The following is a 14,615-nucleotide window of genomic DNA, read 5'->3' on the forward strand; positions in this document are numbered from 1 at the left end:
GATAGATATATTCTAGAAAAAATTATGTAAATATGTAATTATATATATATATATATATATATTAATTTAACTTGACTGGTTCGGTTTGGTTTTAATGGTTCCTAAAAATTACATCCGCTTACCGAACCAAGCCAGTTGGTTTTTGAAAATCTACAACCATACCAAACCACTCGTTGTTTGGTTTGGTTTGAAAACCGAATGGACCGGTTTGGATCGGTTTGGTTTGATTGGTTCGGTCTACTTTTGCACACCCCTAACTTTAGTTAGATCATAAGATATAATCTCTTTATATAGATAATAACATATAATTTCTCAAGAGAATAAAGTTTGAATCGTTTTTGGTGAAAGAACAAAATTCGAATCATGCTGTTTAAAATAAAAACATTATAATGACATTGAAATTTTACGGCCTAATAGTTTGGGATAAGTATTTATTTTATTCATAGAGAGGTTCTATCAAGAAAAAGAACACCACACAATGGCAAGCGTGGTATTGGGCAGGTGGAAATAGTATCAGTAGAATTTTTCAAATAAAAATCTAAGCCTATTACTGAATCACCATATCTTCTTAAAAATGAAAAATCAACAAACAATGTTTTTCATCAAGCAATATAAAATTAACACTATTCTAATGTAGTCAATGCGGTATAATACGGGAAGAACACATGTAGTTGGACCTCCAGACCAACCCTAGAAGTGAGCAAAGAGCATAAAATCAAATTTCAAGAAATTTCTTTTGTTCATGTTACGAAAAATGGTAACATGTTGGCTGATGTTATAGTTCGAATAGTCCGAACTTCCTCATTGTCTTGTACGTGGGAATCTAACCCACTTTTTTAGTTATAATAGTACAATAACAATGACTATGTAGCTACTGCTTATAATATGTGAAAATCTAGCAACTTCATCAAAAAAAAAAAATTGTACTTGGTCATATCACCATATTTAATCCACTTCACAGGAATGATTATCCTGGGAACCATAAATACAAACAGCAAACCAAAACAGTGTTGGTAAATGTTTCTTGAATTACCCAAGAACCATTTAACTGCTGACAACAAAAATACTGACTTTATTATTATTTAGTAATTTTGTCAGTTAAAGAGGTTGGGAAAGAAAGATGGGTATACCTGTTCACCAAAACTTTCCACCTTCAAAAGTCACTACCTTCTCCTTCCTTCCTTCCTCACCCACAGTCAATAATTCAGTTCACCTGAATTCTCTTCAAGTTAAGTTCTCATGAAGTTATTATTATATGCATGCCAAAACTACTTCAATTTCTTCTCTTGGCTTGTTTTCTTTTCTAGGACACAATAGTTTGGTACTGGTAGTTCATCTTCTCTCTTCTTTCCTGAGCCTTCATTCTCTCTCTTCTCTAGCTATCTATCATCATTTTCGTTCTTAATAGTTTTCTAACTCATTCTGTTTGATCTCTTCTCCTCCTGAGTATTTTACTTCAATGGAGTTACCAGTAAAATCTCCCGTTTCCGGTAGTCGGAGAACACCGTACAAAATAGAAACCAAAAAAATATCTTACAAGTTAAATCAAGAAGTCGACGAATTCAATTGGGTTTTCTGTGGAAAGACTAGTAATAACACTACTCCTAGGTACATCTTGAAAGATGTTGATTTTGAAGCTAAACCAGGAGAGATTACAGCAATTGCTGGGCCCAGTGGTGCTGGAAAGACCACATTATTGGAAATACTTGCTGGGATTATTTCACCTACTAGAGTTTCTGGTTCAGTTTACGTCAATAATCGACCGATGAACGTTAATCATTTCCGAAGGATATCAGGTTATATTACTCAAGATGAAGCGTTATTTCCATTGCTTACTGTCGAAGAAACACTTCTATACAGTGCCCGTCTTCGACTTTATGGAGGGTATAATGAAGCTGTCATTAGGGTTAGACAGTTATTGAAGGAGCTTGGGTTGGATCATGTTGCAGGTTCTAGGATCGGTGAGCTCTCGGGAGGTGAGAAGCGAAGAGTTTCCATTGGAGTTGATTTGGTTCATGATCCGGCTATTCTTTTAATCGACGAACCTACTTCTGGATTGGATTCAGCTTCTTCTCTTCACGTAATCACGCTTCTTAAATCAATGGTGGTGAATCAAGGAAAGACTATTGTGTTAACTATTCATCAACCTGGTTTCCGGATTCTAGAATTATTTGACACAGTTGTGTTACTATCAAGTGGAACTGTTCTTCACCATGGACCACTTCATGTTCTTGAGAAAAGGCTAAAAGTTGCATGTCATATCATTCCTAAGCACGTTAATGCTCTTGAATTTGCGATGGATGTAACAGAAAGTCTAGTTTTACAGAATTCAAAAACACCCAATGATCAATTATTTCTAGTACGGCACAAGAATCAAGAAAATAAAATGGAAAATTTGATGATGATGGGATTTCCAAACTTGAACTATGTTGAAGAGAATGTAAATCTGGGGTACTCAAATTCTATAATAGATGAAATCTTAATACTGAGCCAGAGATTCTGCAAAAATATATTTAGAACGAAACAACTTTTTGCAGCGCGAATGCTTCAAGCAGTATTAGCTGGTTTTGTTCTAGGTACCATTTTCATGAATGCTAACAATGATAACAGACAACAGGTAACATTACAAACTCGAATTGGATTCTTCGCATTTACTTTAACTTTCTTGCTTTCTACTACAACAGAAGGTTTACCAATTTTCTTGCAAGAAAGAAGAATTTTATTGAAAGAAACAACAAGAGGTGCCTACAGAGTTTTTTCTTACGTTATGGCGAATACCGTCGTTTTTCTTCCTTTTCTTCTAATAGTGGCTCTTCTATACACCACTCCTGTTTACTGGCTTGTTGGTCTGAGGAAGGATCTTGACGGGTATCTCTATTTCTCGCTAGTGGTTTGGTTAGTTGTTCTAATGTCGAACTCACTTGTGGCTTGTTTCAGCGCCCTTGTGCCTAATTTCATTATGGGAACTTCATTAATAGCTGGATTAATGGGTTCATTCTTTCTATTATCCGGCTATTTTATATCAAAGAGTAACATACCTAAGTACTGGATTTTCATGCACTACTTAAGTTTATTTAAGTATCCATTCGAGTGTTTTATGATAAACGAGTATGGAGGAGAAAAAGGGAGAAACCGATGTTTAGAAACGGTGGGAGAAGGGTGTATTCTTTATGGAGATGGGTTCTTGAGACAACAAGGTCTAAATGAATCTCAGAAATGGAGCAACTTAGGTGTGATGTTGAGTTTCATATTTGGGTATAGAGTCCTTTGTTTTCTTATCTTATGGTTCAGATGTCACAAGACAAGTAGCTAATAGGTTTTCTTAACTATTCGATATATATTAATCTGTTTTTAGGGTTTCTTTTTTCAATTCTATTCATTATCATTACAATTAATAAAGCAACTTGATTTGGTTTTATCTAAGATTTATTTTAAGTGCCTGGACTGTCAATTCTGCACTAGAAGTTGGCCTAAATCCTGGCTATGCTCTTCTCAATGTTCAAAAACATGAACTAAGAAGATAATATCAAAACAATATACTTCAATTTATAATCCAAAAGCAATTACAATATATCCAGATTTTTACAAGTATCAATTAAAATGAACACACAAGAACATCAAACAGACAAACACTCAATTATCAACCATATGGAACATTTTTGTTTATCTTGTTATAAAGCAAGATTCTACTCTCTTATGAAGAGGAACTCGTAGAACCAAAGAGAAAAATCCTTCTTCTCTTGTTTGGGAGCATCATTCGCGGAGAAAAGTCAGATGTGGTATGAATTTTATCTAGAACAGATTTCAAGGCTTTATAAACAGAAGTTATAAGCAAGTACCTTACCTCAGTATCGTCGTGGTTCTCTTCTTTGCAACCTTTCATGGTAAATAAATTCATCATTCTGCCTTCAAAAGTCGAGATCTCAACCCTCGATATTACAAGCTTACAGGGCTCAAGTGCCGCTTTTATGTTGGGTAGAACCTCAGGTCGATTATCGCAGCATATGGACGCTTTGATAGAAAATGGTCCATCATCGTGGGGTTCCACTCTCACTTCATCAATATCCATCGGCATCATGAGACGTTGACTAGCTTCTGTTGCTGTTCTCTTTAGCTCCTTCACTTGATTAATCACTTCAGCAAGCAATGAAGCTTTGTCCATCTGTGATTAACAAAATCACATGTTCATAATTTTTTTTACAGTGGCAACTACCGAACTAATTTAGCTAAACACAATTATTGTTGGATTAATGGAACTAAGTGATATATTTACTTCAAATAAGAAAATAGTAATCGGATGTCAAATAATTATCAGATCAAATGTTGTCATATCCGAAAGCCAAATTTCGTAAGGACCATATCCAATAACAATATCCTAATTAAAAAATATATCCTAAAATTTCGGATAATTTACTACTAATCGAATAAGAACTCGAATATCCATTCGCAAGTCTAAGCTACCTATTGCACAAACTAACTGTTCGACTCACTCAAACACCAAAGTCTTAGCACCCCAATATAGTTGGAAATTGCTCATATTTTAACAAAATATAGACTTTTCTTTTACAATAATGTCTTAAAATAGTATTTGAATAAAAAATGCAAGAGTAAGCTCAGAAGACAACATTTATCCCATACATGTCATTGTCGATGCTCAACTCAGGCAGCTGCTAGGAGGGTTTTCGTTGGTCACTGGTCTGGGCAATGTAGACAAGCACACTCAAAACTCTATATTCTACTTGAACATGACAAACCCACCACTAGTTTATATCAAAATGAAGAAACTAAGCAAATGAAGCCAATTCTTTATCGAGAAAGAATCTTCAAGAATTATATGACCAATGAACGAATAAAGATTAAAATGACCCGTCCCTTAAAAACTTATTAACTTCACATAATGATTCATGTGAATCAAGGAAAAGTATGAAAGTCTGCATTTATAGAAAAAGTACTCAACCATTAGTCATAGAATAAAAACAAACAATTATTGATCAACTTCACCAAAAATGATAATCTTAAGGAAATCATTTCTACCTAAAAGACCTACTATTTGTTCTCATAATTTCCATTGATTGGCCTCTAAAAACAAATTTATAGAAAAAGTACTCAACCATTAACAATAGAATAAAAATAATCAATTATTGATCAACTTCACCAAAAATACATACATGATCTTAAATACAAAACAGATTTCAACCCGAGAAGAATTCAGAGAAACTAACCTTATCTGTGCAGGGTACTAGACTTCTTAAGGTATGAAGATGAGCATTAATTCTCTCTCTACGCCTCCTCTCCGCTTCACTATGACATTTTAAAGCAGCTATTGATTTTGCTTTTGATATCCCTTTTTGCCCTAAATTTGAAGGAGCTCTAACAAGTTCTCCTTTTTCACTATCTAAAATCAAAGAAGACGAAGAAGAAGAAGCACCACCTCTACCCATCAACCCAGGGTATTGAGATAACCCATTGATAAATTGAGAAGAATTATTTCCAAAAACAATACCAGAATTTACAGAAAAGGAATCCATTTGTTTTTCTATTAAACTAAGAACCAGAAATAAAGAAGTTTAAACGAGGATCAAAACCTGGTGGACGATCAGTAGGAGTTGCACAAATTGGATACCAGATTATTCTACTTCTTCTCATATCTTCCATTTTAGGAGGAAAAAAGAGACAATTTAGGGTGAGATTAGTGAGAGGAAATCCACATTTTTTTCTTAATTGTGTTGAATTCTAGCATTTGGAAGCCAAATTTAAGAAGAAAAATGAAAACCTACACTCCAAGGTTTTTACACAGGACAGGAAGGAAAAGGTTTGACCTGAGGAAGTTGGCCTTTTAAAGGTCACCCGTATGTGGACAAACAAATATAGGAGGCGGAGAAAACATTTGAGGTGGGGCAGAAATCAATTATGCTTAACTTATTTGACTTCTATTTATTAGGAGAAAATAAGTCCAATGTAGGGGTTCGGGTTTTTAATTTTCGGAGCCTCTAATTTTTTTTAACTCCAACATCGTGCTTCCAACAAGGATTCTAATTTAGTTTTTGCGTTGTTGTAATTAAAATTAATTAACATTCATACATAATTAATTAAAATTCATACATAATTAAAACAGCTAAAATAAAACTTTAGAAAATAAATTAAAACTAATCTAAATCTCATTCATCCAGTCTTGCATCAATTTCTTATGAATAACGAGTTGTTCGGGACACATGATTGAAGTATCATTGGTCAACAATTTTATCTCAATTTGCAGCTGCAGATTTTCTTCTCTTTGACGTTGAACGAGTATATTTTCTCTTTGCACGTCTATATTTTAGTTTTACACGTCTAGATTTTTGTTTTGCAAATTGATAGTCTCTTGCAGAATTTTATCTCTAGACTCATGACTCGCATTTCTCTCTTTTCAAAACTCAGACAATGTTGAGCTTTCACCACTTCTGGCTTTATTTTGTTCCTTGCTTTTCTTCCAAGTGGTCTTTGTTGGGTTATAGAGGGAGGTTTTTCGTCTTGGTCGAAAGAAGGTTTTCTTTTGTTTGATGAAGATTGAGAGGAATGAAAATTAATTGGGGTGGATCCCCTTTAAATAGGAGATCCCCAATTGTGCCGTTAGGAGTCCCTAACTAGCTGTTGGGGACTCCCAACTGTCTGATTTGGGGGTTGGAAGCCCCTAGCCCCACGGGGAGCCCCACCCCTAGGCTCCCCAATTAGAGAAGTCCTGGGCTGGGCTCCCAAATTTGAATTTGGAAGCCCAGCCCAACAACGTTGGACTGCTTTAAGGGCTTAAATATTAAAACAATAATTATAATAAGGATCATAAACAAATATAATAGATTAGAAATAGAAGACTAACTAATTGTCATTTTCATCCTTCATCTTCTTGTTATCTGTGAGGGGTCGAAATCGCAGGTCAAGAAGTCAAGAGGACCGGGCTGTTGACTCGGACCTTCACCTGTTAATATTTGTATGGGCACCGATGACGTGTTTGGGCTTATACATGTGACAAGAGACAAAACACACGTGATCGTAAGATCCCTAGGACACCGGGATGGTGCCGGTCTAAGGGAGCTCTAACGGTCAAGTCAGTCAGCTTACAAGAGAAGTAATGAATACATGAGTGTTATCCTTCGAATTTTACCTTTGGTTAGATAGTGGTCGGAGTTTAGGCACGACTCATAGAGTGGTCGGAGCTCGATCTCTACAAGTAGACTGACTTGTTTGGAGAGAGAAAATAAAACAGCCTATGAGGTATGTCCTTGATTAGGCAGTCCTGGTGAGGTTTTCCTTGACTAAGGCAATCCTGGTGAGGTTTTCCTTGACTAAGGCAATCCTGGTGAGGTTTGCCTTGGTCAGGATATGTACCGTAAATAAAGTGGAAAGTTTTAAGGGTCTGACCTCGTAGATAATCACGTGGGTGAAGTAAGGAAGGTCTGACCTCCAGGAGAGATAAAGTAGCTTGCCTACTTTGATCGTTGGGAGAAAGAGATAGGTCGCGCCTTCCTTGATAGGATGGTCATCTGGTCGTCCAGTAAAGAAAAGTTAGGTGACCCTTCCTTGATAGAACGGTCGTTTGGTCGTCCAGGAGAGAGAAAGGTAGGTTGTTCTTCCTTGACAAAACGATCGTCTGGTCTAGGGGTGGGATTTTCCCCCGAATGCCCGCCACCCGTCATGGGCGCCCGGGGTCCGAAATGGCCCATGGGCGCCCATGCCTGAAAACATCACATTTAGGTCACTTAACTTAGATGAATTAGTCCATTTTATGCTTCAATTCTAATAAGATATGTTTATATTCATGACAAGGTACCATAAAAGAACTATGCAAGGAAATGAGCTAAGGAGATCCTAGAAGAGTCAAAAGAACTTAAAAGAATCTAAGAAAAAGTCCTTAAAGTCTAAGAGCAAAAGGGAGCAAGTAAGGAGATAAAGACTCACCAAGGGTATTATGGTCATTTGCATCTAAGAGGGTCAAAATATAATTTGAGAAAGTCTATGAAGTCTTTGGAACATGATTATCACTTTGGTGAAGACTAGATATGAAAAGCATAAGAAATGAGCAAGTTAGGAGACAAGGGCAAAATTGTCATTTGCACCCTTTGGTCAAGTTAGAGAGCCCATTATTCAAGTTAAAATGAAATGGAGTCATTGAATGAGTCAAAATAACTTGAAGAAGTCAAGCTAGACAATGGAGTGACTATAACTACTAAGGAAGGGCAAAGTGGTCTTTTGGGGTAGGAAATAGAAATTAATTCACTAACTTGGTCTCTACACTTCATCTTCTTGCTTATGTGTTGAACTTTAGAGAGAGAAAATGATAATGGAGGCTAGGGTTCATGGAGATTTAAAGATCTAGAGAGGGAAAACAAGAAGAAATCAAAAGGAAGTGAAACAAAGAAGGTAGAGAAGGTGAAGAATGGGTTGGCTATGCTTTGGTGCTCTTGGCCATGGCTACCCAGCTCGGCCAGCAGCTTTTTCAGCCCATTAATGGTGTGGGAAAGCTTGTTTTGCATAGGGTTTGGTCGTCCAAACACCCCTCTTGCTTCCCTTGATTTCCTTTGTTTGTATCTTCTTTTTCTTTTGATTTCTAAGGTTTTTTAAGCTATTCTTAAGGTTGTATTGAGTTATTTGAACTTGCTTGTGATGAATTTTAGAGAGATAAAGTACTTAATATGAGTGATTCATGTTATTATGCTTTGATTTGATTATCTTTATGAATAACTACTCTCATTCTTGATTCAAAGTTTATAAATAATCCTTCTAAAGCTTGATTACTAGTTGTTCTTGCTACATACACCCTAGAGAGAGAGAGAGAGAGAAATTAAAATAAAGTGAGTATGATTATGGATTTTATGGTGTTTATAATGTTAATCACACTCTCAATTGTGCTTGAATTCAAGAATTTCTCTATGTCTAGCTAAACCTCTTGTTGAGGATTATGATGAAATCTTGATATGTTTATTTATTTGTTTGTTTGATTAGATTAGTATGTTTGATATCTCTATCATGTTAGGTTAATCGATTAAACTTGTTTCATGTCTTATGTCAAGCATATGTCATATAGTTACTTGTTAATCGATCTTTCCGATCTAGACTCGATGTTAATGGAATATGATGACCCTTTGACTAGTTATGACCATTAGGTATATCTAGCCCTTAGAGCATCTAATTTAGAGTCGAGAAGACTCAAACTTGAGAATCGACCCAAACAAGCATCTACGCAAATATATCTCGATGGATTCCCGAATCCTTAACCTCTCTCATATTTAGAATAAAACCCTAGCCTCCCAAGAATCTTTAGTTAATAGTTCAAGTTTACTTATTTCTCTTCTATTTCTTTCTTATCAATGCCTAATTAAAACCCCCCTCTTTACTTTATTTGTTTCTATTTTTTTGTCTAAGTTAGCCTTTGACATCTAAATCGGTGGATAAGATCCTTCGATATCTGAGTTACCAACCTATCCTTGGATCGACCCCGGCTTTACCGGGTTACTACTTGATACCTCCGCTTGGGTGTGCAACCTTTCGGGTGCATCAATGCCCGACGTGCGCACATCCCGTCTGGCCCGACGATAAAGAGTGGGCGGGCTCGGGTGGAAAAGCTCACCCGCCATCCCGCCCATGCCCGAGCCCGAGCCCGCCAAGTTCATCATTAGGCGCTCGCAACTTATATTTATAAACATTAGCCATTAAATAGCCCATTATCTAGTCTTGAAAAACTAAATTTCCGAGCCCATTAGAAATGAGTCCGAGTAGGAAACACTTCTATTAAGCAGAAACTTGGTTTGATGGCAGTGGGAGTTATTTACTTATAATGTCAACCTAATGGAAGTTCTACTCATTCTCTTCAATGTGGCACTATATATTTACAAAAACTTAAAAATAACTTAAACTTCCCATAATCCCACATTGTTCATTTACAAGTGAGAATGGTGTTGCAAACTCTTATAAAGTGTTGAGAGGTTGTAAGTACTAAGTCACTTGTTGACTATTAAGTTACATTAGATATCATTTCATTAATATTAAAATTAAAATTTTCGTTAATGTGTAATGGCACTACCTGACACCCGATTAGCCCGAACCCGGCTTGCCCGAGTCTGTTAATGGGCATGGGCAGGCTTTGATCATTACGAAAGTGAAAATTGCCCGCCCGATTAACCCGACTGCCCTAATGACCAAAGACCTAATCTACCCGACCCGCCCGAGCCCGAGCCCGAGCCCGAGCTACCCATGGGTGTCCATGGGAGCCCGATTCCCACCCCTAGTCTGGTCGTCTAGTAGAGAGAAAGGTAGGTCGCCCTTCCTTGATAGAACGGTTGTTTGGTCGTCCTTCCTTGATAGAACGGTCGTCTGGTCGTCTAGGAGAGAGAAATGTATCTCGCAAGAGGTTTGGACGATCAACGAAAGTGAAAGTAATCGACTGATTGCCCGAGAGTTGGATCTATTAGGTGATCACTCAATATGTTTGTTAATGATCAAACGGTCACCCTGTATGAGAAAGAAAGTAGATTCTCAGTTGGTTACTCGGGGATTGGAATGATCGACAGTAATGTCAGGTGAATATTGGGTATGTTAGACGATAACTATGATCGGGTATTTTAGTCGGAAGCTGGATGATCTGTATCATCTTCTTTGTGGTCCTTTTATAGTGTTGGTGGACGACTGCTACCAAGTGATGAGTTGTCGTCTTTGATGGTGGTAACGCACGGGCTGTCGCTAAAAATACGAATATCGTAGCCTTTTAACGGGTATATCCGATATATTGTCATCTTGAATGACTGTTGATGATGCACAAAATATCTAGACGTTGACTAACGTCTGAAGAGTCAAGATCAATCCTGAAGTCTACTGGGTCAACCCGTTTTAAGGTAGCAGGACAACTGAGCCCCTGATGGTCTACCAAATATTCCCTAACTTGGAGGCCGACCAGAAGAAACCAGCCTTGCAAAACGACCTTGGCATGGACAGATCAGCCCTGGGGTCTTCAAAGGAGTAAGGGGGGTCCGCACAGGTTCGACCAGTGTCTTAAGCCCCAAACTAGGGAGGCAGCTGCTGATGTCGAAAATTGGCTTCCTGTTAAATCAGCATGAAAAAGGGAGTTGATGCATGACAACCTCCGTTATGATGGTATATTCTGTTATGAGAGGAGAGATTCCTCTGTTCAGCTCTGCTTCTCTACTCTGCTCCGCTCCTCTGCTCTGCTTCTCTGCTCCTTGTTTCTTGCTTCAGCTCTTGACTCCTTGCTCCAGCTCCGGATTCCTTGCTCCTATTTGTCTGTTCCCAAAGGGGGGAAAACCTGCAAAGGGTTCGAAAACCGCTCCGACGCTCAAGACAGTCAGGGTGCTCTTTGCAGTAAAAGAATGAATATTGATTGATCCTTTTGGAGGGCGAGTTATGAGAACTCTGTTTTTTGGGGCTGATCCTTTTGGTATGAAGAGATCTTATTTTTAGGAGAGAGGGTGTGTTTGTTCTCCAGAGATCGTGTCTTTTGAAGGACGATGTGGGGGGCCTTATATAGGCGAAGGTAGGCCGACTGTCCTTAGTGGCGGTGGTGAGGCGGTTGCTGTTAAATCGTAATAGAAGTTACCTCTTTCGCGTATCTAGGGTTTCTCTTCGAGTCTATCCCGGATCTTTGATAAGGGGAAGTTCCTAAGTTCAATGATACTTTGTTGATATCTTGCCGGAGTGATAAACTCTAAAGGAGAAGTTTCCTCTTTTAGATACGTGGAGTCCAATCGGGCTTAAACACTTCAAGATGTGTAAGTGACTGAGATCTTTCTGGAAAGTCCGGGATTAAGTCATTAGGTCGCGCAACGCTGATATCTTCCCAGTTCTGCGCGTAACATATGGGCCGAACCTGTGGAGATCCCCTTTATTCCTTTAGAGATCCCAGGGTTGATCTATCCATGCCGAGGGCGTTTTCTGCAAAGCTGGTTTCTTCTGGTCGACCTCCCAGTTAGGGGAATGTGTGGTGGACCATCAGGGGTTTTAGCTGTCCTGCTGCCTTAAGCCAAGTTGTTTCAAGAGACTTCTGGTCTGACCTTTGACTCTTCAGACGTTAGTCAACGTCTGGACATTTTATGCATCATCATGAGTCCCGCCACTCCTTAGTTGAAAGTAGAGAGACTAAGGAGTAGAAGTAACTCGTGTGTTTGGCTTTGAAGGGCAGAAGTCGAAAGTATTACCTGTCCCAGAACTGTATTGTGAAGCTCTTTGGGCCTTACCTAGACCGTGGCCGTTTGGTGAAGTTTTGTCTCCCTGTCCGTACTCTAGAGCTGATTGATGTTCATAAATTAGAGATTTTCTTTGACTAAGTGTTAGCTTTGCTAGAGCTGATCCGGCTGTGTTCTGACACGTGGTTTATTATTCCAAGACACGTTTTGTCTTCTGCGCAAGTAATTAATTTCTCTCCATGCGTGATTTTATGACGTCACATATTTGATCCTCTGAATATATGCTTCCGGCGCTAATCTTTTGGATCTTTTCACACGCCAACCTGCTCTGGCATTTGTGGATGCGTGGCGCGCCTGGTCTATCGCCTTTAATGCTTCTTATCTATTTCCGAGAGGTCTTTTGGTTATACTCTTACTATAAATAGCCTGCTTCGGCCTCTCAATTCTTTACAATCAAAAAGTTTGAAAAACATTTTGAGATTTCTTTCCTTCTGGTGTTGCTTCGTTATTTCTTCCTGTTTACTTCCCAAAGGTTCGGGATGAGGCCTCTGTTTGAGTTCATGCCAAGCGTTCGCTTTGATGGATGTTTCTTCATAATAATCGTGATAAAGGATGGGTTTCTTCATAATGGCCGTGATAATTTCACGAGTTGTTATGTTTGAGCCTGGAGGAGGGTGAGGATCACCAGTAGTTCCTCCCGCTTAGGTGTTCAAGACAAGGTGATGATGCCAAAAGAGTTCTTTTGTCCTTGGTTGTCTTCCGGTCTTGTCTACATTTCTGGGAAGGGATACCTGGTAGACTTTCATTTCTTCTTCAGCTGAGACGCGTGACTGTCTTTGTGGCTCACGTTTCTTGATTTTTTCTTTGCCCTTCAACTATTGGATTTTTGTAATTTCTTCTGTAATAGACCCAAATGCCAGTAGTGGTTTTGGCGTCCTTTTCTGTAATTTCTTCTGTAATAGTTCCTTCTTATGAATTAATAAAGAATTACTTTTTCTCCATTACTTTTGTGCTTCCCTTTATTTCCCACGTTGGGTCTGCTAGTTTCCCACGCTGCTCATCGCGTCTCTTCGTTGATCATGCCCCATCATCATGGCCTTTTTGCCCTATAAATAGATGTTTAAGGCAGAAATAACTTTTCTAAATCTCACCATGCCTCTTTTAATGGTTAGCGGAACTCTCCCTGGTGGTGATGTTAGAGTTGCCTTCTACATGGTTCTGAACTGTGATGATTTTTCCATTGAGCACTTCTGCATGGAAGTAGCTGGTGAGGGTTTTGTTGACGTCCTTCGTCCACACGATCTTATGAATGACGATCACCTTTCTACCCTCAGTTCCTCCAGGCCACTTTATCCTTTGATTTATTCTTTGACTGGTATTACCAGCACTTTCGAACCTGCTCTTTTTTCTGCTGTGGGTTTTCTGGTTCGTCGCCGTGGGGGTGGTCGCCTTCTGGCCGTCATGATCAGGGCTTCGGTGGATATTGGCGGTCCTTCGTCATCTTCTTCTTCTTCTGTCGAATAAGAGTTTGCCGCCAAACTGTATTTTCCTGTTTTCTTAAATATGTAATTGAAAAGTTAATGTAATTAGCCCTATACTTACTAATGCAATTTTTCTTAGGCTTACTACGCATGCTCCGAATGATCGCTCCTGCAAAAGAAATAATTTCAGATCTAGTTTAGCATGCCCTAAGCTTACTATTTCCTTCTGCAAAATAGAACCCGAATTAGCCCTGCGTAAAAAGTTTTGAATAGTGCTAGAGTTTTTAGCTCTACCCCTGGTTGTCTATACCAGAGATGTCTTCACATAACTAGTTTCATCAGGACTCCTCCTTAGACCTCTGATCGTGGCTTTCGCTACCAGAGATGATATCGCTAGCTTGAGGTCGACAAGTTTCGCTAGGACTTCTCCTTAGACCTCTGGTTGTGGCTCTCGCTTCCAGAGCTGGTTTCGCCAACTTGAGTTTGGCAAGTTTCACTAGGACTTCTCCTTAGGCCTCTGGTCGTGGCTTTCGCTACCAGAGCTGGTTTCGCCAGCTTGAGCTTGGCTAGTTTCGCTAGGACTTCTCCTTAGGGTCCTCGGTCGTTGCCATAGCTACCGAGGCTGTCCTGTCCTTGGTCGTGGCTTTCGCTAACAGGGCAGTTTTCGTCGGCTTGAACTCGACTAGTTTTCGCTGGGACTCCTCCCATGCCCCCGGTCGTGGCCCTAGCTACCAGGGCTGTCTTCCTCATTTTAAGCATGAATAGTTTCGCAAGGACTTCTCCTTATACCCCCGGTCACCTTCATCGGGGCGGTAGCTTTATCTAGGACTTCTCCTTGGGGATCCTCAGGGACCACGTTTCACTCGAGTAAAGAGTTGAGTTTAGCTAGGACTCCTCCTTGTGAGGCCTCGGGTTGCAGTCATAGCTACCGGAGCTACCTCCTTTGCCGGCTTGAGCCGATTAGTGT

General features: G+C 39.2%; 1 protein-coding gene and 1 pseudogene across 1 annotated transcript; one reads left to right on the top strand and one right to left on the bottom strand.

Annotated features, from left to right (window-relative positions):
- Nucleotides 1-1,374: 1,374 nt before the first annotated feature.
- Nucleotides 1,375-3,371, top strand: LOC147548988 (ABC transporter G family member 10 pseudogene; annotated as a pseudogene).
- Nucleotides 3,372-3,521: 150 nt separating this feature from the next.
- Nucleotides 3,522-5,779, bottom strand: LOC147548989 (transcription factor bHLH30-like). The gene is made up of 2 exons (XM_086672491.1): nucleotides 5,223-5,779; nucleotides 3,522-4,162 (listed from the first exon to the last, which is right to left on the bottom strand). The coding sequence occupies exons 1-2, from the start codon at nucleotides 5,526-5,528 to the stop codon at nucleotides 3,695-3,697; spliced, it is 774 nt and encodes a 257-aa protein (XP_086528617.1). The 5' UTR covers nucleotides 5,529-5,779; the 3' UTR covers nucleotides 3,522-3,694.
- Nucleotides 5,780-14,615: the final 8,836 nt, after the last annotated feature.

The sequence above is a fragment of the Eschscholzia californica genome, unplaced genomic scaffold, assembly GCF_041429995.1.
Source record: "Eschscholzia californica isolate CP2 unplaced genomic scaffold, dmEscCali1.0.p SCAF_3, whole genome shotgun sequence".
In the NCBI taxonomy this organism is placed as follows: Eukaryota; Viridiplantae; Streptophyta; class Magnoliopsida; order Ranunculales; family Papaveraceae; genus Eschscholzia; species Eschscholzia californica.

What these genes read in the sequence shown, in the direction of transcription:
- LOC147548989 (XM_086672491.1), bottom strand. Translation starts at nt 5,528, where the DNA reads ATGGATTCCTTTTCTGTAAATTCTGGTATTGTTTTTGGAAATAATTCT. An exon ending in TAGTACCCTGCACAGATAAG is followed by an intron (nt 4,163 to 5,222) that starts GTTAGTTTCTCT and finishes TGTTAATCACAG; the next exon opens with ATGGACAAAGCTTCATTGCT.